The sequence below is a fragment of the Artibeus jamaicensis genome, unplaced genomic scaffold (assembly GCF_021234435.1).
Source record: "Artibeus jamaicensis isolate MK-2021 breed Jamaican fruit bat unplaced genomic scaffold, CSHL_Jam_final contig_3214, whole genome shotgun sequence".
Classification (NCBI taxonomy): Eukaryota; Metazoa; Chordata; class Mammalia; order Chiroptera; family Phyllostomidae; genus Artibeus; species Artibeus jamaicensis.
In genome coordinates, this window is record NW_026521760.1 from 4,486,988 (window position 1) to 4,514,039 (window position 27,052).

The following is a 27,052-nucleotide window of genomic DNA, read 5'->3' on the forward strand; positions in this document are numbered from 1 at the left end:
TGGGCTTTCTTAACTAGTAAACTCAAGCCACATTGGTAACTTAGGTAGACAGAAAAGATCACTAGATTCCTTATTTCGGCGAAAGTCCAGAGGATCATTCCTGCCACCCACCCAACCCCCATTTAGACACACTGAGAAGACCCTCAAAGATCCTTTATGGAGAGGAAGGGGTGCATGTTGTGACGGCTGGTGGACAGCTAGAGAAACGGGTGGGAAGGGGGCGGGGGGCTGCATCTGCGCCTGTATGGAGGCGCGAAGTGGAAGGAGCCCATATGCGTCTGCTACCTTCCTGCCCTGGCGACGGCGGGCATGATCACCAACCGGGAATCCGTGGTGCCGCGGGTGGGCAAAGGCAACAGGCTGGCCTGGAGCGCGGCTCGGAGGGTGGCGCTGGCGGCGTGAAAGGAGCCTTTGTGCGGGACTTGGTGGGGTGAAGGGGTGGTGAGAGAGGCCTGAGCCGGGACCTGGAAACTAGGGCTCTGGAACGCGGTTACTCGCCACACTCCTCATCCACGCTGGAAAAATCCGGGTAGTGCCGGCAGGGGGCGGTGTGGTGCGGGAGGGGGGTGGAGGCCTCTGAGCGTGGTCTTTGACATTGGAAGGGAAAGTAGGATGGAATTGAGGAATTTGCCTCCCCGCCCCCTCCCCTAGGTGGCAGAGAGTTCGCGCTGGCTGGAAGGGTGCAGCCCCCGGCCCGGTGCTCACTCGGTGTTGGAAAGCGGGGAGAACGGCCCCCAAGGCGGACCCTCCCTGCTGCCCCGGAGTACCGCTGCCCCCACCTGGGGCGGAGGGGCGGGCGCCGCACAGCCCTCCCTATGCGCCCGGGCCGCGTGGCTTGCGGCTTATTTTCCCAGCTGGCAAGCGTCGCGCTGCAGACAAGGGAATGCCTGTGGTGAGTTGTTTATTTTGTTGAAGTTTGCGGTGGGCCAGGGGGACGTGGGGGGCGAGCGGCAGGCAGCGGCCGGGACTGTTTTGTTTAGGTCTCCGTCCACCTGTGTGGTATAAATCAGCCAGCCTCAGGACGGCAGGGGGCCAGGGTGAGAAAACCCCAGGTGCTCCAAAAGCCCCTCTTTGCCACTTGCGGATCTAGAACCACATTTGATTCTCCACTCCTGGAATCAGCTAGATCCTAGTTTAAACTACCCTGTGTTCCAGGTCTTCCCTCACCCGCTGCGGACAGGGGTGTCACGCCTAAGGGCAATCAGCTGTCAAGAATCGGGGACAGCTGGCCAAGGAAGTGCCTCCCCTTGAGGGCAGGGGAGCTGAGATTTTAAGAGAGCTCGTGGAATTAGCGGAAACTTGTTTTGGCTGCGTCGGGCATGAAGTCGGTTCGGGGTCTGGCCAGTACTGCAAACAGGGTTCCCGGTTGGCCAGAGTGTCCCAGAATTGAAGCTTTTGGGAGGTCGGCAGTTGGCTCCTGGGAGAACCCAGAGGAACCCAGGGGCTGATGGCAGTCACGGCCGTGGCTGCGTTCTCCTGGAAGAGAAGCCTAAATACATTAGCGAGCTGGTAAAGCTTTTAAGGCCTTTTCGGGAGTGAGTGGCTGGCTAATGAGAGGTTAATTTTGTTTCGAAGGGAAGGCTGCGCTGGTTTCCTGAGATAAATGGACAGGAAGCGCATTACCTCCGCGCGCTGGCAAGCGGCTCCCAAATGCTTTTTGCACCTGCCGCTTTGAGCTGTGAGAGCCGCGGCGGAGCCCGCAGGGATCGCCGGGGCCGGTGGTGTGCGCTCGGGTGATGAGCCTCACGCACGCCCCGGACCCTCTCCTTCCGGGGGCGCAGCGCTCACGCCGGGCCCTGGGGCTCTTCTCTCACACACAGGTCCTGCGTGTTCCGGAGCTCGGCAGCCCCCTGATCCAGCCGAGCCCCCTCCAGGAGAGGAAGGGTTAAGAATGATGTAAGTACAATCCGTGAGCAGCTTTCCTCCGGGCTATCCGACTCCCGGGCTATTTCAGCCCCTGCTTTTTAGTACACTGTGAATTGGGGCGGGGGGGGGGCGGCAGGGACGCCCATACTCTTCAATGGGTTGCACAAATCGCACCCTCGGGTTTGATTCCTGATTCCTCTGCCCTGGTAGATCTGCGAAGCAGAGACCTTCGTGTTAGAATTCTGGAAATGGAGATATGTTAACAAGAGGACAGGAAAAGAAACCGCATCTTGTTTAGAATCCATTAATGCTGCTGGCATGTGTTTGAATTCTGTGCACTTGCACGTTCATAGCGTTGCTTTGCTGAGTCCCTTAATTGCACTGTTTTGGCCTCCTCTTTCTTGAAAACAAAGACAAAGGGAGAGTACAAGTGCAAGAAAGTGTGTGAATTTGTGAGTTGTACAAGCTGTCATTTCACGATATTTTTTCTAATTAGAATGTAAAACTTTTCTAAGTCATCAATTTTACATTCATGTCCCAGCTCCCTCTCCAGATTTTTCCTTGTGGAGTCCTAAAATCCTGCTTAACTTGCAGCATTGGAGCTAGAGAGAGGACCTGATGCTCTGTAAGCGACCATACACCACCCTCTTGCTTTCCAAGCGGATTCAGGACCTGCTTAACAGGCCAAATTTACCTAGTGAGTGTGTCAAATGACCTAAAATCTTGAAAATAGGAACCAACTTGCAGTTTAATTGTGAAAATTAACATTTTCCTCAGGACAGCTGAACACTTATGCAGCAATAAAAAGTGAATTGTTAGGCTTATAAATCTTGAGCTTGTCAGATTTTACAACAGAGGAGCAATAAAGCACCTTAGAAGAAACGAAGTTTTTCCTCGAGCAGTTCCCTTTCACACCAGGATTTGCTGTGACAGGAGGGCGCCCTCTATTGATTAGAAAATCAAGAGCACCGGCGTGCTCAGGAACAGGATGGGGCGGGGGGTGGGGGGGGGGGGAGTCGAGGATGAGGAAAAAATCATAGAAAGTCACAGGGGGAAAAGGCAAAAACTAAACTGAATGTGAGTGATCCTTACCAACTGATGGTGTGTATTGAAGTGTGCTATTAAGCGGGATGCTTCTTTCATAGCAGTTGAATTAAATCTTGGGTTAAAGAAAAGGAAAGTTTACTTAGTCTTTGTTGGCAAAATACTGTACTTTGACAGTCAGCGTTCACATTTGATTACTTTTAAAAGACGTTTACCAATGTATCATTATTTCACTGTTAATATGTAGTAATTACAAATGAGTAAGGTTTTGGCCTCATAGTATTTACTCCATAGTATTATCTAAAATTTATATCAGGTAACTGCTTGAAAAAAGTCACTTCTCCAGGCAACACAGAAGATATTATTATGCATATTATGCCCAAGGCTCGAATTATATCATGGGCAGTGAAAGGTGTGTTTACCACTCGTGCCATCACAGTATGTGGTAGGTAATGAAAAGTTACAGTAAAAAAGATAGGCATCCTTCATTAGGGATTTAGTGGTTTGCACAATTTATAATGAGTCTAATAAGTAAGCTCCAGTGATAGGTTTGCCCTGTTATCCTGGTCCATTGATTAGCACATTGTAACATGTCGAATATTTACGTGTCCACGGTTGATAAAAAAAAATCCTAATTAGAGATTCTGAGTAATGCAGCGAGTACAGATGCCTACTGCGACTTCAGTATACTATAAGTGAATCAAAAATGGCAACCTTGAGCTAGTTGCGGCAAAGGTGAGGGCAGTAGGAAATGGCTCCCAGCCTTTTGACGCCATTCTAGAGATCACATACTACTTCACACTTAACTGATAACAAATTGGAACATATTATCACCCTACTTTCTGACAGGTAGTTTTCCTCCATTTTTGGATCCATCCAATCACAAAAGTAGAAACTGATCTTTCTTTGAATTAATCTGCATTAATCTAGACTAGGAAAATTTGTGGAAGAGCCACTGAGCAATAACAAATCATGGCTTAATTACACTGCGTTAAAAGGCGACTATCCTCATTAATCTAATTACACTGTAACCGAACACGTTAAAGTTCTCCCACTCTCGGACCCCTCCCAGCTGATTTCAGAAGGGAAATGTCAAAGGAACAAGAACGCGGGAGCCTCGCACAGCGGCCTGCGAATTCCGCCGAGAGCTGGCGGGTACCTTCCCAGCCCAGCTGATCTGTTGTGGACCACGAGTCGCTTTCCGATTTCTTAAGCGGCGGGATGCTAGCTTTAGCAAGTGTCCGAAATAAGCTCTAGGCTCGAAACTCGGTTCTGCAGATGAGATTGGCTGCGAAGGGAATTGGCTCTTCCTCCAAAGAGCCAGAGCCAAAACTGGAGGTGGAGGGACATAGAATGGAATGACCGTTTAAAAAATAACCGCCTTGGAGGGAAGTTGATTCCAATAACATTAATTCAAGGAGAGGTCAAAGGCCAGTTCCTTTGTAACGGTGGCCAGAAAGAGTGGCCATCGCCTGTTTCAGTTTGGTTAGAAGAAACAGTCAATTGCTGAATGGGTGGACGGGATAGAAGAGAGAGCGAGAGAGAGCGAGCCTGGGCCCGGACTCCGCGGACAGAACCCAAAGCAAGAGTACCAGGAACTCGACTTAAACTGAAAAGGCAGAAGGCTGTACAGGACGCGGGGGTCAGGCGCTTTGGGCTCTGTTAGTGGCGGGCTGGGCCCAGCGGACTAACTCTCGCAGCCAATAGAGCTGGAGGGCGGGGCACAGTGGGGGTGTGGACAGCGCGGATTGGTGAGTGAAGGGCGGGTGGGGCAGCAGTGTGAGGCTGAGATTGATTGACCTGGGGGCCGCTGCGCAGAGATCTCCGGGCGGCCGACCAGGGTTGGGTGCGCCTCCTGTTGGTCCACGCCCGTGCTCCACGCCCGCAGAGCCCACGCTGGCCGGGGCAGGGGCGCCCGCTCGCTTGGGGCCAGAGTCGGCGGTCGCTCACAGTCTTTGTGTCTTCTCTCTCGGCCCCTTCCCCCCTCTCGCCGCCTCCGGCCGCTGCAATGCTGCTGCGCCCCATTGCCGTCGCTGCGGCCGACTCGCTCCGCCCGCGGCGTGCTGCTCGCTGCGGCGGTGGTTGCGGCCCGTCTACAACGCGGGCCTGAAGGAGGAAGAAGAGGAAGCGAGGCGCGTCCCCCGGCCCATGCCGCAGCCACGGCTCCGGACCCGCCACGGCACCCGCGCCGCCGCCCTCGCCGGAGCCCACAAGACCTGCATGGACGGGCATGGGCTTGAGAGCAGCACCTTCCTGCCCCGCCGCCGCCTCCGCCACAGACTCCGAGGCTGAGCAGCGCCGCCGCCCCAGGCTCTGCCCGCCTCCCCTGGCACTGCTCTTGCTGCTGCTGCTCAGCCTCGGGCTGCTCCACGCAGGTACGAGGCGCGTGCGCGAGGGAGCCAGCCCCAGGGCCCTGTGCTTTGTCCCCAATCACCTAGGGTTTCGAAGGCGCTGGCCAGGGTGGAAGGGCTGTGCGGTGAGACTGGAAAGGCCTCCTTCTGAGCCCCTGACGTGCACCTTAGTCGTGGCGCAGCAGTAAGAACACGCCCGGCGACCGTGCGGTGTGCCCAGAAAGCAGGGGAGAGGCCTCTTCCCGTCCCTCCCTTGGGCCTTCCTCTGTCTTCGTCTTCGGTTTGGGACGTTGATAAATTTCCCGTCCAACAGCCGCTTATCAGAGATTTAGCAGGCGGGGGTGGCGGGAGCTGCGCGCCTGAGACAAATGTTCCGGATGCTTTATTGCTCTCTGCATTGGTGTTTACTGAAAGTCAGGCTGGGATCAGGTTTCCTCTGCCGCCGCCTACTCGGAGGGCAGACAAGGAGCCTTGTGCTGCTGCTCTGGAGTTGGGGGTGGCGGTGAGGTGAAAAAAATCGCACCAGATGGAAAGACTTTCACCAGAGTTTGTAAACTGGGAGGTTAATTTTGAAGTAACTTAAACTTCTTTAAACCGGGATTTCTTTCGTATTTGAGAAAGCTGCTTTTAATTCAGCTTTCAACCTCTTTGGAAAAACTCATGCTTTGTGGCTAGCCGCGTGTTCCATCTGGGACGGAGTGACAGATACGCTGCCGTCTGGATGTCAGCGCTTCCTCTGTGGAAGCAGCAGTGAGGAATCTGTTCTTAGAAAATTAACTCTGAAAACGAGCCATCTAAACTGATACTGTTTTTGTGTTTAAAATACTTTCATTAATACAGTGTTAAATTTCAGCTATGCAGTAGCAATTAAGATGGGGGACGGTAATATTGGATGCTCCTTACAAACAAGACAACTTCTAAGGAGTTTGTCTAGACAAAGAATTTTTAAAATGCCAAATGAAAGTTAAATTATTTTTTTTAGTTTGAGAACAACTAGAGTGTTAGATAAATTGTTCTTCCAGACCTTCTTGTCCTTTGTTAGTATGACAGGAGTCACCATGGTCTGATCAGGAGGATCCTGGACTTTAATGCCATCCTGATGTAGGGAGTAACTTTTATTCATTGAGTCATACCCCTTCTCAAAATCCGAGGCTCTTTTTAAGTAGTGGGGGGAAATGTGGTATTTGAAAAGGGCTTCATTTACCTCGTGTAACTTTGTGTTGTGAGGTAACAGCTGCATTTTAACACTGTCACTTGGGAAAACAAACTGAAGTCTCAATAAAGAATGTAATGGCAAGTTTAGAATGATTAAGGTTTTCAGTTAGTGACTTTAGAACCTTAGAAAGTAATTTCAATCTGCTTACAGTTACATGAAAAATTGATTGTGAGGTGTCAAAAGATATACTCGGGTGATTTGTGTGAAAAATGTGTCTATGATGTCCAAGCATGGGTTTCTCGGAATGGAAATTGAAGGGCTAGGTGGAACTGTGTCCTTGACTGCTTAGATATTCTTTCCCTTAGTTGCTGTAATTTCCTCTGACAGGATTGGAATCTGGTCCTTGAAGATTTCTTTGCTGGCCCAAGAAAGACCAAAGAAGCTGGTTTAAATGTTTAGAAAATCAAGGTGCCTTACTTAGTTCAAGAGCTTGGAATATGAAGCTCCTCTCAGTATTTTGATACGCCCTCACTAAGGTCACCATCAGATTCTACCTAGAGTGGCTATGGTGATTTCTCTGGACAGTTCATTGAAGTGGAGCAATTAATCTCATTATAGAAAAGAGAGCTCCTTTTGAGAGATTTCTTTGAAGAGCAATTCTATTGAAATGCAGGGCTTGTTACTCAGAGCAGGGAGCCTAGCAAAGTGCTCTTTACAGATGGGCTACCATATGTTTGATGCCTGGATTCATATAATTTCCCTCAGCAACCCATATGGCTTCACATTTCACTTAATTCAGCTTCAGCTGAATTATCTTGCTTCTTTTATTGTAAACCGGTGATTGTGCTGCAAATTCACACATGCAGTCTAGGCATTGAGAAAACTGTCTTAAATGGCGAGGTCTTTACGTCTTAGTCATTAAGATTAAGGAAAGTTCTAGACTCAAAAATCCTTTAGCACTTTCATTAACTGGAATGAAAATACTATCACACCAATCACAGATAATCTGAGTTAAAAAATAGAGATCTGTAACTGCAGATTTTTAATTCTGCCCTTGAGAAATGAAAAGAGTACTTATGCCCCCCCCCCCCCCTTAAGCAAACCTCTGCAATTCCTGACTGGAGATACAGTATGGGGGTTACTTATTCATACACTTCATAGGCTTCTTGGCTACATCCTTGAGATTGTTTCTGCTCCTCATTGTCTTGGCATTTTGTCAGGAGGCTTACTTTACCGCCTGTAACAGGCAAAGTGTGTGTTGTCATTATAAATTCATGAAGCCTGGATATTTCTGGGTATATGCTACAAATTAATCATTCTACAGGAGTCTGCAAAGGGGCTGAAACCGCTGACCAAATGCACTTGCTCTCTAATTAGCCTTCCTCCCTCCCATTATCTCTACTCCAAAAGGCTGCTAGAAACCTACTCCAAAGCAGAAGAACCCAAGAAGTTCCGTTTTCCCAGCACGTACTTACTATGGAGAAGGAAGGGTGAGCAGAGAATGAGGAAGGAACAGAAAAGGAGCTGGGGTCTGAATTCTGCTTCTCTTCCCTTCTGAGCAGTTGCATCTACATTTCCACACGGTTCTTACTCTTGGTATTTTATGACTATTTGAAATAATTATAAGAAAATGGATGCTCAGATAGATTTTATAGACCATAAAAAGAACAAATAGGCACTGCAAGTTCAGTGGAAAGTTCTTGTACTGTCAGTTATATGTAGTCTGAGGGCTTTTCATTACTGAGTGATTTTGGCCCAGTTTTTATTTCCTTGCTTTCTGCTTGCTGTGAATCTGACTTAAAAGGGGAAAATGGATACATTAGTTACTTAAATCTTTTTTGTACTTGAGCTATCAAGTACCATTTTGAGCATCAGGCACTTAGGGGCTGCGATGTGTGGAGGAAGGAAAGGAAAACGGGATTGGAGGAAAGGCTCCACTTCCCGGGCTTCGCACTAGCTGTGTGTGATCAGCCAGCACAAGGCCTTAGAGATGCCTTTGCCGTGATTTTTTTCCATCTGTTAAATGGCTTCAATGGCTTTTGGGGTGTTTTGTTTTCATTTTTTGCTTGATCAGTTGGGTTTTATTTATTTATTTGTTTTGCTTTTTTAAGTAAAAATAGTTGAAAACTCCGCTCTTCTTTGGAGAGAGGAATTCTATAAATATCAGAGCTGCTTTTGTTAACTTTGTAATGATCAAACATAAAAAGAGGCCAAACACAGATAGTTTTGTGATTAAGATTTTAATCTTCTCTTTTTACTCAGAGTGAATATTCAATCAAAACTACAGCACTTTTTCCTTTTTGGACTTTGAAATGTAAAAGTGGTTGGGGTGGTATGAGAAGTGGTCATCTCCTACCCTTTTCTGCCCAACTGAAGCCAAAGCCAGAGATGACAGGCTATTTAATTTAGATTTGAAAGCAGTTTTACTACTGAAAAGATTAAAATATCTTTTTAAATTATTTTTATTTAAAAACCATTTTAGTAAGTCTTTATCAGATGAAGTCATAAATCTTAATATCATCCTGAAGATTATGCCCACATCTTTAAATAATTACATATTTAATAATACTCAGCTGCCTGTTTTCCTCCCACCTAGAATAAGATACTTCATGAAAAGTGTCAGAAAGTTTATTTTAGAAAAACCTCCTCGCTTTTCAGATGAAGAACCTTAGACTTGAAGAGATTGAGACCTTCAGAGTTTAGAGACCTATCAAGAATGCATAACTCATACATGTTACAGTTCATGTCTATAAAAGTTGAGGTGGATGATAAAAGGATTTTGCTTCCAGTAATTCTGGTGTTTCCACTTTATGGAACAGAATAAAAAACTGGTACACGTGACTGACCTTGTATTTGGCAAGTCTTAAGATTTTTGTGCTTTGAGAGGTTTTAGTAAATTTTTATGTGAGAAACTAGTGGCAAAACATCATTAGAAAATTGAGCTTTTAAATGTTAGGGCACTGGTTTTTCATGACTTAATTTCATTACTTTGCTTCAGTCATTAAGTTGATATGCATCATCAATTTAAAGAAAAATTACTTCTACACACTCTGAGAATTCTGTTGTGTTTCTGAAGAACATAGTTGGAATCCTCTGTTTCTGCAGTATAATTTCAGTGTCCTCTCGCTTCCGTGCACTGTCACCGGTGTGGTTTGGGGGCTCGGCATCCTAGGGAGATGGACGTTACAGGAGAGGTGAACACGTAGCTTGGTCAAATGAATCACTTTATTTTTTTCTAAGAGAACATTTATACCTTGCAAAATCCAGGAGACTGTCAGTTTATATACAGTTTGCTGATAAACGTCTATCACGAATGCAGAATAAGGTAGTACCTGGATTTTTTTCTTGTTATTCTTCCTCTGTTAGCTGTGCTAACAGAGAATCAGGTAAAGGTGTTTTAACCAATCGTGCTATAATTAGGGGGTTTCCCCTTCCTGACTTTTGGATGCTTTAATTGTGGTTTTGGGCATAGACAGTGCTTTCCAAAGCAAATTACTTAGGCAGCTTTCAAAATCAAAACAACATTCACATCTTTTGCTTGGCCTTAGAGCAAGAGAATCTTTCTCAAAATCCATAAACAATAGCAAAGTTGATAAAATATGTCATTTACCACTCCCTGTAGTATTAACTTAAGAATAGATTCATACTCACTTACAATGACCCATGCTTTAAAGTTCTAAGCTAACTAACTGCATGCACTTTTTCCGCCAGTGGCTTAATATGTAGAGACACAGAAGCGCAATGCAGCCCTATTCCTTAAGGCCTTCCTAAATAGGAGTATATGAAATAGAACAAGCAGTCCCCAGAGGAGAATGCCATTTTCTCATGTAGCTCAGGAAGTTATGAAGCGTCTAAGAAATGTGTGCTCTTATCTTCTTTCCCATAGGTGACTGCCAACAACCGGCCCAGTGTCGGATCCAGAAATGTACCACGGACTTTGTTTCCCTGACTTCACACCTGAACTCTGCCATCGACGGCTTTGACTCTGAGTTTTGCAAGGCCCTGCGTGCCTATGCTGGCTGCACCCAGCGAACTTCAAAAGCCTGCCGTGGCAACCTGGTATACCATTCTGCTGTATTGGGTATCAGTGACCTCATGAGCCAGAGGAACTGTTCCAAGGATGGACCCACATCTTCTACCAACCCTGAAGTGACCCATGACCCTTGTAACTATCACAGCCATGCAGGAGCCAGAGAACACAGGGGAGGAGACCAGAACCCTCCTAATTACCTTTTCTGTGGCTTGTTCGGAGATCCTCACCTTAGAACTTTCAAGGATCACTTCCAGACGTGCAAAGTGGAAGGGGCCTGGCCACTCATAGATAATAATTATCTTTCAGTTCAAGTGACGAACGTGCCTGTGGTCCCTGGATCCAGCGCTACTGCTACAAATAAGGTAAGAGCACTTTCTGTCCTCTCCTCCTACCTTTCAGGTGTCTGACTCCAGAAAACTTTGGAAGTGTGATAAAAAAAAAAACCTAGTTTAAAAGCAACTTTGCTTGGTCATCTTGGTAAGCAATGTTAACAGGGTAGATGAAGGATTAAATGAAAATCAGTAAGGAATTTCTTGCTCGAATTCTAGGGCCTATGAAAAATGTGGGTCTAAATTTGAATAGGAAATGATACGAAAAATAAAGAGTGAACAGTAAAGTTGATTTCTCTAGGGAAAAGGCAGCTCTATTTAATGAAAAATTGTGCTTTCTTTAGTGATTTTTTTAAGTGCATATGTGTGTGACTCGAGGAAATTCATGTTTCAATTTATTAGATTTGACTGATATCTAATAAATAGATATCAGTGTTCTGAATAAAGACAGTTGTGAACCTGAGGGCAATAACCCATCTGGAAACATTTCATTGGAAATTTCAAATCTGTAGTAAGAGACAGTGTCTATAAGCCAGCTTCCCAATGGCAAAAAGTCTTTTAGTTACTATCCTTGTGGTGACCAAGGAAGTTAGAATTGGATATTGCAGAGCAGTGATGTATAACCCCAAGTAATCTCAGGATAACAATTTAAATGAGAAGCTGAGGGAAAAACCGACAAAGTTAGGTTTACCCTACCTAGCTTCCAGTGTCTGTGGTTCTTAGATGGCTGGTTGGTTGGTTTTAAAGAAACTAATACTGAATCCTCTCGGTCCATTTTAAGATGCAGAAGTCTTAGTGCAGTGATTTTCAACCTTTTTCATCTCATGGCAGACATAAACGAATTACTAAAATTCTGCGCCACATCAAAAAGTAGTAGTATGTTTTTTGCCAATCTGACAAAAAAAATAGTTACAATTTTGATTCATTCATACCAGATGTTTCTTGTTGTGTTGGCTGTTGTCACTTTTTCAGTTTGACAATCAAAGGGAAAAGAGGTCAGTGCCCTTGACTGAATAGCCAGGTATTTTGAGTTTTAAAAATTCCTATGGCTCACTGGTTGAAAATGACCGTCATAGTGCAACTAGGTGGACAGGAGCAACGTACTGGGCTTTCATTTGCCAGTCAGCACTGATTCTTTCACTAGTAAAGAAAGAGGTCAAAAGGGTTTTCCACAATAAGTGTTCAAAGTAACTGCGCCTTCCCTGTCTCCCCCAACCACAAACTCACATATTACAGACCACCTCACCTTGCTTAAATTTCTTTCTTTATTTTTTCTATTTATTAGTTAGTTTAGACTAAAATAGAATTGACAGAGATCAAACTTTTGTAATACTTAATGACCGGTCTTTCAATTTCAGGATGCCCTCCTTTGCCTCCGAACATGTGTGGCATATTTTTTAAGTGAGTTTAAGTTATTTCACTTGCCATTTTGTGGAGGGAGTTCTAGAGCACCTTCAGAGACACCTGGAGACACCCGGGGGCGTCACAAATCTTAGATGTTACAGCTCTGAACAAAGAAGGTAACAGTGGTGCAGCCGTCTTAGGGGATCTCAAAAATGTTTGTGCTTCAGATCCAGTACAAACCCAAGCTGGCCTGTCCAAATCCTACATCTCACATAGACCTTTCTTCCTCCGGTTTTTATAAGTATGCAAATAGTTTTTTCTAGCTGAATATTAAAACATGTATTTGCTATATTATGATGTTTAAGTTGTATAGCTATGAAGTTTTAAGACAAACCTTGGCCAAAAATCCATCATTGCAGCAGAGTCAGGTCACAGCACCTGCTAACAGTCTTTGGGAAAACATGACAGTGGAAATTCGAGAAGGCAGTTCCATTGAGAATGGAGAAAATCATCATCAATTGTGCAAATAGCTTGAGGGCTTAGAGGGGTTGCTTTCCCACCGTACTATCGAGATTAATAAGTGCTGCATGCATGGGAAAAATTCTGGTTTCAATGAAGTACTTTATTTACATCATTCCATTTCAGTTGTGGTTGAATCTATTGTAGTTTTTAGCAAATAAGTAAATAAAAGGTACAGCTTTGTTTTCTCTCTCAGGTTGTTAAGGATCAAAGGTTTTACCTATTCTAAAAAGGGAGGCAGAGGTCTTGTCTTCTGACATAAACTCCAGCCAATGATGAAAATGCTTGGTCTTTAATTGCACTTTGGAAATATTTCCCCACATCTGGTGACCATGCTGTTCAGCAACAAAGTACTCTATGGCTTCACAACCTCAAAAGTTTTTTTCCTTCTTGTTGTAACTCTCTCCAAAGCCCCCAGAAGCATCTGGAAGGTTACAGTTGAAGGTCTGTCTCAGTGTTTGGTGTACAACCTATGCTGATAAAACCAAAAAAAGGCCTAAAGTTTCGCAGTACAATTTCCTTTTATTGTACCTACCTAAGGCCAAAATAAAACCTTTAAGAAATGCTAAATGATAAAAAAGTGATGCTAATGAACATAAAAACAGTATGAGGCAAAAAGTGCATATGAATAAGTTTTTAAAAGATCTGACTTTTTTTTTTCTCCTTGGTCTGTGCAACACTTTTTAAAAAGTTTCCTACAGAAGATGTTTTTTTGTGTGTGCGTCCCAGCTTTCCTGAAACCTTAGAACAGGCTTGGACCAGCTGTTGGGTAGCCCAGCACTGCACACTGCAGACACTACCATCCTGGGATCCAGCACCTTTAATGACCCGTGTCAGTGCTCAGTGTCAGTAGCTTTAAAGACTGCCCAATGGTATTGACGAGGCTGGCCCACTGTGATGCTAAAACTGTAGTTAAGCATCCATTTATTTCCCTGTCTTCAGCACTGAACTAACCGTTAGACCTGGACACTGGTCAGTGAGGTCCCTAAAACAGCTCATCCTGGGAACCTGGCTTCTTGAGCAAGCCACCTCCAAGCTGACTTTTGAGAGCTCTGCCTGACCTTAAGTACCTATCTTTCCCTCCTCAGAAAAATACAAAACTTGGGGCGGCGGGGGGGGGGGGGGAGGATCTAAACAACAAAATGAAAGAAAAGGGAAGTCGTTTGTACACAAGAGGCCATTTATTAGCCAAACCTGTTCTGTTTTCCACATGCAGGCAGTGAGTTCAGGGCCGCTGGGCCCATTACTGGACAGCGTGGCTCCATCTCCTCTTGGCTACCTCCTGTCCCCCTTCCCTGGGAACAGTGGGGGGGGGTGGTCTGTTTGTCATGCTGAGTGCAGGTGTGATTTCTCGGGGCCTCTGGGTTTTTGTCATGCCCTCTGCCAGGAGGAGTACACCCCCCCCCCCCATCTTAGGAGTCGTCTGTGTGGTTGGCCGCCTTGCCAGGTAGGTGTGTTCTAAGGCCCAGGCTGGTTTTTCATCTCTCCCCCGGGGGCTGCAGGGGTGTCTGGCACACCTACACACCTGGGCTGAGATCCACATCAGCTCTGGGCCATCTTTCCCACCTTTGGCTGTGAGAGGCACTTCAGACCTGAAGGCACTAGGGTGGGGTGGGGGCGGGGTGAGAGGACAGGCTTAGAACTGGCAGGGTTGGCTACATGGGAAAGAAAAGCAGTTTTTGTTTGGGGAGAGAAGGTAGCTCTCACCAGGCCAGAGAGGACACAGTCAGTAGCTCTCCCAGGCCTCATAGATAAACAACCCAGATCATCTGTGGCAGTGCGTGACTTCTGTACCTTTTCTTCCATGTTTCCTTAGCCAGCCCCACATTCTTAACTCTTAGGGACCTATTTCTGTGTATGTATGGATCTCTGTTTAAGTGAGCTCAGTAAAGATTTGTATGTGCTGTTATAGAAAGTGACTATAATAATAAATTATGAAAGGATTCTGAACTTTGCAGTATGCTGTTTTTAACAGCATATATGAAAATCACCAGTTTCTGAGGTGCACTCAAAATGATTCCTTTTTCCAGAAAATTTCAGGAATGCATTTATTACACACCTAAGTAATGGTAATACCTTAAAAATTACTTTTACAGGTAATTGGTACTTTATTTTTCCTTTTATTTTAATGTCACCAGGTCCTCTCCCACCATTGTAGCTTTCTCATCCTTCCGTCTGTGAGACGGAGTTACAAGTGGGACGGCAACGTGGGGCGGCTGAGTCCTTTTGTAGATGCTCCGAGGCAGATTTTTATGTGCTGCATCCTTCAGTGAGAGAACGTGGTTTACCTTGGGGCAGTTTACGTTTGGGAAGGGGTGTGTGCTTTGTGCTGGACCAAGCCAGATGACTGTTCAGGTGAGTGGACACTGAGGTGCCTCCTGAGTTCTTGCTGCCACCATGGGCCACCAGCTCCGGGGTATCCGCTGGGCAGTGGCACTCGGCTGTGCCGGCATGGGAAGAGGCCTTACCCATCAGGTATCTATGTATACTTAAAAGTTTGTGATTATCTCTGATTCTTAAACTCTGGCTACTATCTGGAAAGTCCTGAAAACTTCCACTAGATGCTGATACCAGAGGTATAGGAAGACTTGGTTCATTTGGTTGGTCGTTGCTCACCGTCTTCCTCAAACTGTAAACCCAGGGTGTTGTCTTATTTGCTTGTAGGGTCCTAGAGCGTGCGCCACGCCCTCTGTTTCTCTCTGATGCCTCCTAGCACGTAGCTGTCATGCCAAGTTGTGGATCATTCTGTTGGTTACAAGATCAGAGGCAGACATGCCTGCAGTGCAAAGGCTGTAACTGCTATTTTAAGCATCTCTCTGGATCGGTGTTTGGAAATCTGTTCTCTCTTGACCCCCAGCCTAGGACACCTTTCTGTTACTGTTGCTGCCAAGTGTTTGTAACCCATTATGCTTTTCCTGTCTTTATGGAGACAGTGTGAGCTACACTGTGGGCTGAGAAGATGCCACACCTTCCCATTAGCAGCACTGTGCTTTGAGTATGCACACACCGTGGTTGGATGCAGTGTTTTTAGAGGGGACACCCGGCATTTTATTTATTTTCTTTGAGCATGTAAAGGCCTTTCCTCCCAGAGAGCACAACTGCTTTGCAGATACATTGTAACCAATCTGTAAAATCTGCAATTGCTCTTTATATTCTTATGACTCAACTCTTATGCAGGTAAAATTCTTGCCATCTTAAAAAGATTTGCTCCTTGTCTTGGTCCTCCATGTTTTGCAGAAATTGCCCCCCAAAAGTTAGAAGGCTGGTTGTGGTATATTAGGGAACAGATAGGACAGAAGTTCGCAGTTGTAGTTCCCTGCTCAGGATAATCATTTCTCTGATAAAATGTATGGCTAATTTAGTGCTGCATTTCCACCAGCGAGCATTAAAGGACCTACTGTGTAGGGGAGATGCAGAGATAAATACATTCTCTGCCTCAGGCTAAGCACATAACTAAAATCTGCAGCGGTCAGTGGAGAAGTGTGGTGTGTGTAAAACCGGCCATTTTCAGGGTTCTGTTTTTGAACATTGGTGACCCACATTTATAAACTGGTTCCAAGTGCTGCTGAGACTTAGCAAGTTGTTGCTGGTGGTAGAAGGGGCGAGAGAGATGTGTTTCTGTACATATGGCACACTCCTCCGCTTTGGTCACTTGTCACAGGTCACTTTTTTGACCCCTGGCATTTGAGTTTCCCTTTCCAACCAGCCAAGGCCGAGGAGGTCAGTGTGGGTCCCTCATGCACACCCACACTGCCTCATACCACCACAAGCTGGAGTCCTCACTGCCACTTTTGAAAGGTTGTTGGTCTTGGATTTAATCTAAAATGCTTTCTAGAATTTGACTATCAGAGTCATCAGTTTTTAAATTTGATTTTTAGGATCCCATCTCATCTTTAAAACTCATGAAGGTATGTCTTGGATATCCTTACCCTCCTTGAATTTTTATTTATTGTAGAGACTATTGAAACATGACAGAATCCTTTGTAGAACAGCAGAAGTCAGCTGTAATCCCTGGGGGGGGGGGTTGTGTTCGTCTGTTTCTGATTCCGGGGGAGCCCTCGTGTGTGCTGGACTGTCAGGCCTCAGGCCCAGGAGCTACTCGGCGTTGCTCTGCACAGTTTCTGTGCACTGCCTGGAGGTAAGAGGATTTCCAAGTATATGTAGGGGAAGAGGGAGAGAGGAGGGGGAGTGATCAGCTGTGTGATGTACGCGTAACTATAAAGATCATTTTGTAACATGAATTTGTGCTGCATTTTCCAAACAACGTTCACCTTTACATTGTCCGTATGCTTTTAAAATATTCTGGGTAATGAGTCTTTTACCATCTTCTATTTGGAATGAAGAGACATAGCAGGATGTTAGTAGAAACTGTCTAAAATCGTATAAAGTTTGTATCTGCGTATCTTTTTTAATTGTATTTTTCCATTATCATTTACCATACTTAGACCCTCTCCCGCGCCCCAGTCACCACACTGTTGTCGTGTCCATGAGTTTTTTCTTTTTTGCTCCTTTCCACTACCTCCCCCGCCTTGCAGAGCTGTAGCTGCATATCTTTTAAGACCTCCATGTTGCATCTCCTAGACTGTGCCACTGTGTCCCAGGTATGATTTGGAAGGAGGAGGGGACCTTCAAAATCCCCCATTTGTCAGTGAAATTAACCTCATACTCGCCTCACACTAGCCAGGCAGGGTTCCGTGCGGGGCTGCTGGCCTCTGCTGCTTCGAAACAAATCCACATGCCTCCCTAGTTTAAAGCAGAGGCACAAGGCCAAGTCTGATACACAGCTGAGAGTTAGAACTTGTTTTTCTGTCACATTTCCAAATGTCTCTCTCTGCCCTGTTAAATTTCCTTTGAGTCAACATTGTGAGAGGAAGGGGTGAGAAGGAGACATCGGATGGTTGGTCCTTTTTTTGTTGGCTTCAGTTAATGCTAACCAAACAGTTCTGCCGGTGTGGAATGTGGCGAGGAAAAAGGCTTACCTACAGTGTCGAACAATGGGCAATGCTGCCTCGCCCACTTTGTCTTAGTTTGTTTTGACTGCGGTAGAACTTGCTCTTCCACTGTTTTTGAATTTTTTGTTCTTCTGGGTGGGGTAACTTAAAGGACTTTCTAAACTGCTCCACTTGTCAGTAGGTGATAACCAACAGGAATACCCACACACACCTGAGACACGGAATTTAGCAGGGCAGCCTTGCCTCAAAACACGGTTTGTTGGGTCCATAAAGAACTTCAGGTGAAACCGGTTCTGTGAAGATAGAAGGGTTTTTGTGTGTGTGTGTTTTAATGTCCCCGTTAGCTGGTTACTTTAAGAGTTAGAGCCAAAAGCACGTTTGGCTAATTCTGTGGGGGTTCTTTCAGTGTTGGAACATGGTACGTGTACACTGTGGATAGAATTGATAAGACAGCATTTAAACACTTTCACAAACTGCAATGGGAGTCAGCCTTGAGTCTTTCCATTTTAGGGTGTGTGCATGTGCACGTGTGTGCACACATACGGCTATTTGGTGGTGCACCTGCCCCTCTCCCTGCCTCAGGAAAATGAAAACAGAAGGATCTTGTTTTCTGCAGCATTCCAGTGAAGTGGCTTCTTGAACTGTATGGTCATGGCCTCTAACCACCTTGCTCCTGAGTGGCCTTTGTTTTTAATAGCCCTGAGAACTTGAACCTAGAAGTGACAGACTGCGAGTGCATTGTGGAGACCTCCCAGTGTTCTTACTTTTTTAAATCACCTCCCAAAACTGAAAAAAATGGTGAAAGAGGCTGTGATTTCCTAATCCCCATTGTTCTGGGAAACAGCTGTGCTGAACCTAGGCCCAGAGCATTTGCCCAGGGACGCACGGGGACCTGGGATCCGTGGCCCTGCCCCCGTGCCGCCTGAGGAGGGCAGTGAGGGCAAAGGCCAGATCTGCTAAGGCAGATTCCTGCCCCTAGAGCTACACCTCTGGCTGTGGCTCTGGCTCTCACCTTGCAAAATACTTTTAGCCTCTGGTCTTGAAGTACAGGGGCAGCCTAGGCCTGTAATACTGTTCCCACACCCCTACCTCCACATCTGGGGTACAGTGAGTTCCTGCACTTGCTGGGCTCCATGCAATGCAAAGTCTGACGTTCCCTGTGAGTTCTCTGAGTGGCTAGGACCTGAAGGACTGGAGGCCTTTCCTTCTCGTGCCCAGCACAGCCTTGCTCTGGTCTGTACAAGGAAGCTAGCCAATTGCCCTGTCTCTGACTGAGCCTGTTTATACTTCCAGTCTTCCTTGTTTTAAGTGTACAGAAATTACTCTCTGCATGGCGACATTTGTGTGCCTGTCCCTCTCATGTGTCACCCCCGGGCCCACTTCCCTTTCACTCTGGCAGTCCCCAGCCTCTGAGCCTCGTGCTTCTCCCCTGGACCACCCTGGCAGCCTCAGCTGTGGGTGTCCTTCCCTCTGATTTGGTTTCTCCCTTCTCCTGCTGGTGCCAAGACCCCCTCCAGCAGCCCAGGCAGCCCTTGTTCCTGCACGTATTACCTGGGGCAACACCGATGAATAAAGAAGGCTCATCCAGTCCATTTCTCTGGATTCCTGTAAGCGTTCCTAGAACAGAGCTCTGTGGAAAGACACTGTGAGAGGATAGAGAAACCTATGTTGATATTTCTTTTGAAGGTAGCAGATTCTTAGTCTCATTCAAGCCCTAAATTGAGTCTAGGAGCAGGCTTCTCTTAAACACATTGTGTTCTCTTCTATTAGTATCTTGTCCTATCCAGTAAAAGCATTTAACAAAATATACTTTTGTAGGTCTTACGTTGAGTCTTCCTATACATAGATATTTGATAAATAGGCTGAGTTAGTGATTATAAAAGTACATTTCAGTTCAATGAGTTCACAGCTTCCTAGAAAATTCTTTTTCTTTAATTTTAAGCAAATTTGTCAGTGACATCAGTTATTAATCAACCCAACATCTAATTAAATTTAGCACAAACTCCCGGGTTTTGTTTGAAATAGTTCAAGCAGAAAGTTATTCTAGATGAATATGCTCTTCTACCCCACCCCCACCTCACTTCTAGAAATGGGGGAGACACAGAGTTCCCTCATTTTTTAAGACCAAAGGCCAGGCACCTGCCTTCCAGCATAGATGGGTGGCTCAGCTCCAGCCAGGATCCACACTACTGAGTTTCCTTGTCAGGGGTGAGGCAGGAAGGGGCCATAGAGCCAGGGAAAACATGGGACGGAAGGAGCCTTCAAATTGTTACCTTTTGGTGCCTCCAAGTTTCTTGGGCTTTGACTTCTGAAGTAAAGATTAGGTGTTTAAGAGCTGGAGATAGAGCCTGTGTATTTCTTGGAAACATATGCTCTTACTGGAATTGTTTCTTTTTTGTTCACTACACAGGACAAAATATAGAGGCAGTATACCACTTACCTGTATAAGAATAAAAGGGACTGTGAGCACCGAGATCTCTTGTCTTCCCTGAGTCCTTTATTTTTCAACTTGTAATGCATCCAAAGGATCTAACAAGGGGACATATTATCTAATTATATAAAAGGAAATGCATTTAGGTTCCTTTAACAGGAGCATAATTTTAACCAGGTACATACCAAAACTGTTTCCCTATGTTCCAAGTTAATTTCTGGTATGATTTCGCTGTAGTTTACTGGCTCCTCTTAATCCAAGAGGTATGAGCCCTTGATCTAAAAGTCCAGTTCTGGTATTCCAGGATTCCAGTAAGGTCCTGCACTTGCAGTGCCAAACGGCCTGATTAAACACTGATAAATGTTTCTTCCAAAATGCAATAAGAACAAATAGTTAAGTGCACAGCCTTTGGGGATTTCTGCTGTTTGAAAACCTGTGCGCAGCACTTTAGAAGGCCATTGAGCTTCAGGAAGATGATGTCTGTACCTTGGTGAAACAGTGCCTGGGTTTTCCTTTTTGTTGGCTACCTCATTTTCTTCCAATGTATTTTCTTTTTTCCCTGGTGGAAAGGGGAAGCAGATGCCTCTAAATTTTGATATTTCACAGCAAACCTTAAATCCTATTGTCTTCCATGTGTGGAGAGGTTGATTTGTAGCTGCTATCTTTCTCTTCCTAATAGACCTTGCGGGTGGTAAAGATCTCAGGGAGTGAAACATTAAAAATGAATGAGGAGAACTGGAGCAGTTTGTCTGAGGTGGGGTTTGAGAGGGCCTGGGTGGGGGAGGTTTAACAAAAGGCATTGATGTTTTAAATGCACAGAAATGCCGTGCATCAATAATAAATGGTGTGGCCTAGAACAGATGTGCCAAATTGAGTTATTACAGCATATGGATCTGTTCATAAAGGGAGAAAAGGAAGCGGCATAGCTGCTGTTTATAAATTATCTGTTGGAGAGCTTCAGAACACAATTTTGAAGATCCTCTTTTTACAAAGCTCTAATAGCTGCTTGGAAATACAAAAATGTTTGGAATTTCCAAAAATTCTGATGAATTTTTGAATGTTTTAAAAGTAAGAATCATTAAGAATGAGAACGGGTAAATTTTGTTTTTCTGAAGGGGCAGACAGAATCTGAAAATGAATTTCTGGCCCTTGATGGTTGAGTGCTTGCTGTTTAAGAGCATGTGTTGTAATTATATGAGGAATGAAATTACATTACAAAACTTAAGTCATGTGAAACTGTTACCTAGAGCTTTCTACATTTACCTTGATGGCATCTCTAGATACATACTGGGACGACAGAGGCCCTCAGGAAACCCTTCTCATGCTTTGAGATCGATTCATCACCCTCCGCATTTTCATTCCCAGGCTCTGGGAGGGTTATTTCACGCACAAGAGGAACAAGAGATCTATCAGCTTCCTTGTCTCGTAGAGAAAATCACTCCCAGGAACTTGGACAGACTTACCTGTTGGATAGGCTGGAGTACTTTGTAGGTGTAGATGCCAGTGCAGAGGTCAGGCTTCGAGTTGCACTTACCTTGTGAAGGTGCGTCACAGGCATGGAAGAGGGTGGTCGTGTGTGAGGGTCTGCAATGAGCCCAGGGTTGGAACTGGCGTGCGTACTGAAGACTTGGTGAGACACGTGGAGTGACTCCACTCACCGTAATGCTGACCCTTGCTTGCCTTTTTGGAAACCTGTGTGGAATTGGATCTGTCTCCTTTGTTGTCCCAGCAAAACTAATTCCTCTTTGTTTTTCCCAAGGTGAACAAAAAAGTTCTTAATTCTTATAAATAATGCCAACTCGGTTTACATTTGAGGTTTGTTAGACTAGAAAGACAAATTGCTTAGCTGTTATAGAAGAGTCTGTGGAATCTTTGGGAATGTTCTAGTTGAAAATGAGGATAGTGATTATATGAAAAGTCTGTTAGTAACTCTTATTTTAGCCATTTGTACTAACTTTCAACTCTTTCAGGTGCAGAATTTATTTGAATTAATCTTTTCACCTCCAAGAGATCCTAGCTTTCCTTAAAAATAAACAAACTTGTCAGACTGTCTTCAGAGCCACCGAATAAATCTATTTTATAGTCCCATTAGATAATCTAGCTCAAAATCCATTCACTCAGGAAGGTCCTGTGGTTCGATGCACAACAAATTCCCTGAGATCATCTCTGGTACACCTCCTTGGGTTGTTGAGAAGGTGTTGAAATGTGAGAAGGCTGGTAGTGAGATTAAACTGTGGCTCCGGGTAATTAGGGAAGGAGAAATCCTAGCGTTTTCATGGTACATTGTCTGGCCTTGGGTTGCAGCTGCAAACAACGGATATGAATCTAACCAGTTGCCCCAGTGCAGCTGGTTCAGATCCGGCTTTAAAACGGGCTGAAGTAAAATGAAATGGCTGGAAAATTCCAGTCAAGTAACACCAGTGGGAACATGTGGAATTAAATAGTGTGAGCAAATACTAGCTGAGCTGAGGGAAAAAAAACTTCAGACATAAACTTCAGGGTGGCGGTGAGGACTTGTAGAGAGAGGGATGGGGAGGGGGCCAGGGCATTTGCTGGCCTTTTTTAACAAGGGTCTATTGTTTTGATTAGCTCCCTTGCAGGAGGTGGTTTCCTCCATCCAGAGTAATTTGTAGAGTGTTTGGCCTGTCTACCTCCTCCTTGACTGAAGTCACCTGATACTTTTTTTTTTCTCCTCCAAGAAGAAAGAAAAATAAGCTGTTACCCCAGTTACTGACAATAACACAAGTCTCAAAATGTAGTCCTTTTTTTTGTGTGTGTTCGGGACAATTTTCCCACCTCGTGTGCCCAGGAGGCCCTGGCTCTTCACAGCCCTCTGCCTTCCACCACCTGCACCAGAGAGTGTGTCCGGAGGCCACGCTGCTCAGAGGTTCAGTGGGGTTGTTTTTAAATAATTGTTCTGATTGTTAAAAAAAAGAAAGTGGCCTCACTACGAGGAAGCTTGTGCATTGTCAGTAGTTTGTCTCTCCGTGAATTATCTGCTGTTTGGAGGGTGGAGAGCTGGCTGGGGAGAAGACATCCTGAGAAGCTGAAGGGCCGTGTGCTGTTGGGAGGAAACCTTTGCTGGAACCAAGTTCCGGGTATTTATTCTCTGCCCGTGTTCGCGAGCTGTATTTGCCAAGTGATTTCCCTGTCACAGGGATTAGCCAGTCATGTGAAACATTTGATTAAGAGACTTAGAGAACTTTCCTGGGGCACATGAGTGGGGCCGCTCCCGGAGGCCCCTTCTCACCGCTCGGCTGTGTCCCCTGGTGTTCACAGGTGTGCAGTGACTTTTTAGGAATCCACATTCTGGTGGGTATATTGTTAATTAAGCCCCTTAAAATTTCTGCATAAGTTAGAAAGAAATCCCTTTTTCTCAGAGCTATACACCACTTGCTCATCTGTTTTTGGAAAGAGACAAGATATAAATGATTAATAGAAACTGCCTATATCTCAACAGTAACAATGTCCAATCTTAGCAGAGTAAAGATGTTTTTTTTTTGTTTTGCTTTGTTTTCCGATCCACATTCCTGGACTTGTGTTGAATTTTCATTTTTAAATACATAGGACTTACTTTTTTTTTTTATTAAGACGTTACTTACTTATTTTTAGAGAGAGGGGAAGGGAGGGAGAAAAGGGGGGAAGTATCAGTCAGTTGCCTCTGGTACCTGCCCCAGCTGGGGACCGAACCCACAGCCCAGAGGTGTGCCCTGCCTGGAAATCGAGCTGGTGACCTCTGGCATTGTGAGACAGTATCCAACCAACTGAGCCATGCCGGTCAGGGCAGTACGTAGGGCTTCTTCTTTTCCCTCACAGCAGCACCATTCGTTCATTAGGCAGGAGCAAAGGGGCCGGATTTGGAGTCTTTCTCTAGCCATTCAGCCCCAGTGAGGAGGCACTGTCCCGTTTTCCTCCCACAGTGGTAAACTTCATGCACGTTCCTTCCCACAGATCACCATCATCTTCAAAGCCCACCGTGAGTGTACAGATCAGAAAGTGTACCAAGCTGTGACAGACGACCTGCCTGCTGCCTTTGTGGATGGCAGCACCAGCGGTGGGGACGGCGACGCCAAGAGCCTGCGCATCGTGGAAAGGGAGAGTGGCCGCTACGTGGAGATGCATGCCCACTACATGGGGACCACGGTGTTTGTGCGCCAGCTGGGCCGCTACCTGACCCTCGCCATCCGCATGCCCGAAGACCTGGCCATGTCCTACGAGGAAAGCCAGGACCTGCAGCTGTGTGTGAATGGCTGCCCCCTGGGCGAGCGCATCGATGATGGGCAGGGCCAGGTGTCTGCCATCCTGGGCCACACCCTGCCTCACAACCCCCTGGGACAGGCCTGGCCTGGCTACACACTGGAGACTGCCAACGCTCAGTGCCACGAGAAGATGCCGGTGAAGGACATCTATTTCCAGTCCTGTGTCTTCGACCTGCTCACCACTGGTGACGCCAACTTCACCGCGGCGGCCCACAGTGCCTTGGCGGACGTGGAGGCGCTGCACCCGAGGAGGGAGCGCTGGCACATCTTCCCGAGCAGCGGGCAGGAGCCGCCCCACGGAGGCAGCCACCGCGCTCTCGGCCTGGGGCTCACATGCTTGATCTGTATTGTGTTTTTGTAGGGGTTGTCTCTTATTTTTTGTCTATAACAAAATTTTTAAATATATATTGTCATAATATATTGAGTAAAAGAGTATATATGTATATACCATGTATATGACAGGATGTTTGTTCTGGGACACCCACCAGATTGTACATATTGTGTTCGATTGTTTTCACATATGTTGGATGTAGTGTTCTTTGATTGTATTGATTTTGTTTTGCAGTTTTGTGAAAAGTTTTATAATATCCCTGCCAGGGGACCTGTTAGAAAGCACTTTATTTTTTATATATTAAATATTTATGTGTGTACCTGTTCAGTATGTATAGTACATATGCACAGACACCGCACACAGCGTCCCCTTTGGACACGAACAGTGGTGATGTCTGTGGCTGTTCCCTCCCGCCCTCCCATTGCTACTGATTCCCACGGTGTGCAGCTTACACCCACCTCCTGGTGAAGCCTCCCCAGCGCTTCTGTCCTCACTGTCCTCACTCGATTCAGAAGGATAGTTCACTCCACCTTACAGGTGCTTTTGACTGTTAAAGACTGATGTCTAGGAAGCCTTTACCCTCTCCAACAGCTGTCACTTTTCCAGAGGGTGGAGAGAACACTACTACAATCCTTACTAAACTAGGGTGGTTGTACCTGAGCACTTCTGGTGTATTAAGTTGAACCATTTGAAACTGCTGTTTTTATGGGTCAGAAGGGGCTAGTGATGGCAATTTCACAGGTAAATACCAGGCACTTTGCTAGACTCCAGTAGCGCTCGATCTTTTTCTCATCCCATGTCCCTGTTTAAACGGTAGTCTTCTTCCTCTTTTAACTATTTTGCATTGAACAAACAAAACACAAAAACGCAACTTTAGATATTATGCTTGCTGTTGTCTGATTTGTGCGAGCCCACAGTCTTCGCCTTCCCTCCTCGACTCTTCGGGCCCAGAAACACACCGCCCCCGTCTCCACCCACAGTGAGCCCGCCTCCGCCTCGGGCACCCAGGGTTGCATCACAGAGTTTTCCACTCCACAGTCTTGGACACATCTGTCCGTATGATGGAATGGACTAGGGTGTCAATGACAAACACTTCTCAGCCTGCCTCAGGATGCAGCTAAACTCTGGGTGCTAGTTAATCTAGATGTTCTCCTTAAGCAGCGTTGCTCCTCAGGTGGTCTCTCTTCAATGAGATATTACTCCTCTTAACATCTATAGGCAAATAATATTTAGCTACTTATGTAACTTCATAAAGTCCCCTATAAAGTAAAAAAATCTTACTTCCCTGATTCCTTTATCAGCACTCCTCTGCAAAAGGAAAACACTACCAGTGACATCAAGCACAGTGACTGAGAAAGTAACTCCACAGTAGCTAGGTTTGTATTCTAAAATGCGTTTGATTCCAAGAAAAAGTGATAGAATTTGTAATTTGCCTTAAGTTTACATTACTGTAAACAAGAGTGAATAAGCTTTAAATACTAGAGTAATTTGGGTGAAGATTGTGCTGTCGTAGTCAGCCAGGTAGCTCTTCCTCGTGCCGTGTGTCATGGGTTAGGAGCACTAGCAGAGCCCAAGGTGGCAGGACATAAGGACATCATTTGAAGAAGTTCACTCTTAGTGAACCGATCTATCATCCAGCCACAGGATGGCACTGCGATTCATCCAGAGGTGGCAAACCTGTCTACCTTTTGCTATATAAGAATATTCTGCCCAGTCTAAAAAATAAAGTGTGCAGATAGTATAGAAGTGAAAACAAGGGTAGAACTTCCTATAGTATCTGGGTTTAGAGTGTATGGTTAATGTACCTTTAGCCTTTGTAGGGAAAGCAAAACCACCACCTTTACTAATGCGAAAAGAAGATTGGGTCATTTTGTCATATCATTTAACTGGAAAGGATGCTTAAAACCATCCTCCATCACTGGGTTGGTACTAGTGTGTTCGGCTATTCTCCCTTAACCAGTGTTCTGTACATACTCAGAGTCCTCACACACAACTGTTTCAGAAGTGCAGGTGATTCTCTGGAGAGGGGCAGCTTTATTATCTCCTGTTTCATTTCTAGGATTTCTTGAGAAAATGCTATTGCACATGTTGGTTCTTGAAATCCTCCTTAACCAGAGAGTTTTGGGTCATAGCAACCCATGGATAGGCTGTAGCTGTTAAAAGGTCTCCTGGGGAGCTTAAAACTTGGAGGAAAACACTGGTTTTCACAGATGCTCCACATGGCTGTCTTTTTAAAAGACTCAAAACATTTTTTTGCTCCCTTTTTTATGCTTGGAATTCCCACAGTGTGTCGAGTCTTTAGATGTGGTTCATAGGTATATGAATAAGTATCTGTGTAAAACTGTGAGTGTGCAGTGTGTAAATACTTTAAATTATTATGCTAGAAAAATAAAGTTACATACCATGCTGTGGAATGTTTGTTCTGTGATTATAGTGA

At 45.5% G+C, this 27,052-nt stretch overlaps 1 protein-coding gene across 1 annotated transcript; it reads left to right on the forward strand.

Moving 5' to 3' along the window:
* Window positions 1-727: 727 nt before the first annotated feature.
* Window positions 728-27,029, forward strand: RGMB (repulsive guidance molecule BMP co-receptor b). The gene is made up of 5 exons (XM_037153831.2): window positions 728-892; window positions 1,821-1,896; window positions 5,023-5,285; window positions 10,304-10,812; window positions 23,977-27,029. The coding sequence occupies exons 2-5, from the start codon at window positions 1,892-1,894 to the stop codon at window positions 24,643-24,645; spliced, it is 1,446 nt and encodes a 481-aa protein (XP_037009726.2). The 5' UTR covers window positions 728-892; window positions 1,821-1,891; the 3' UTR covers window positions 24,646-27,029.
* Window positions 27,030-27,052: the final 23 nt, after the last annotated feature.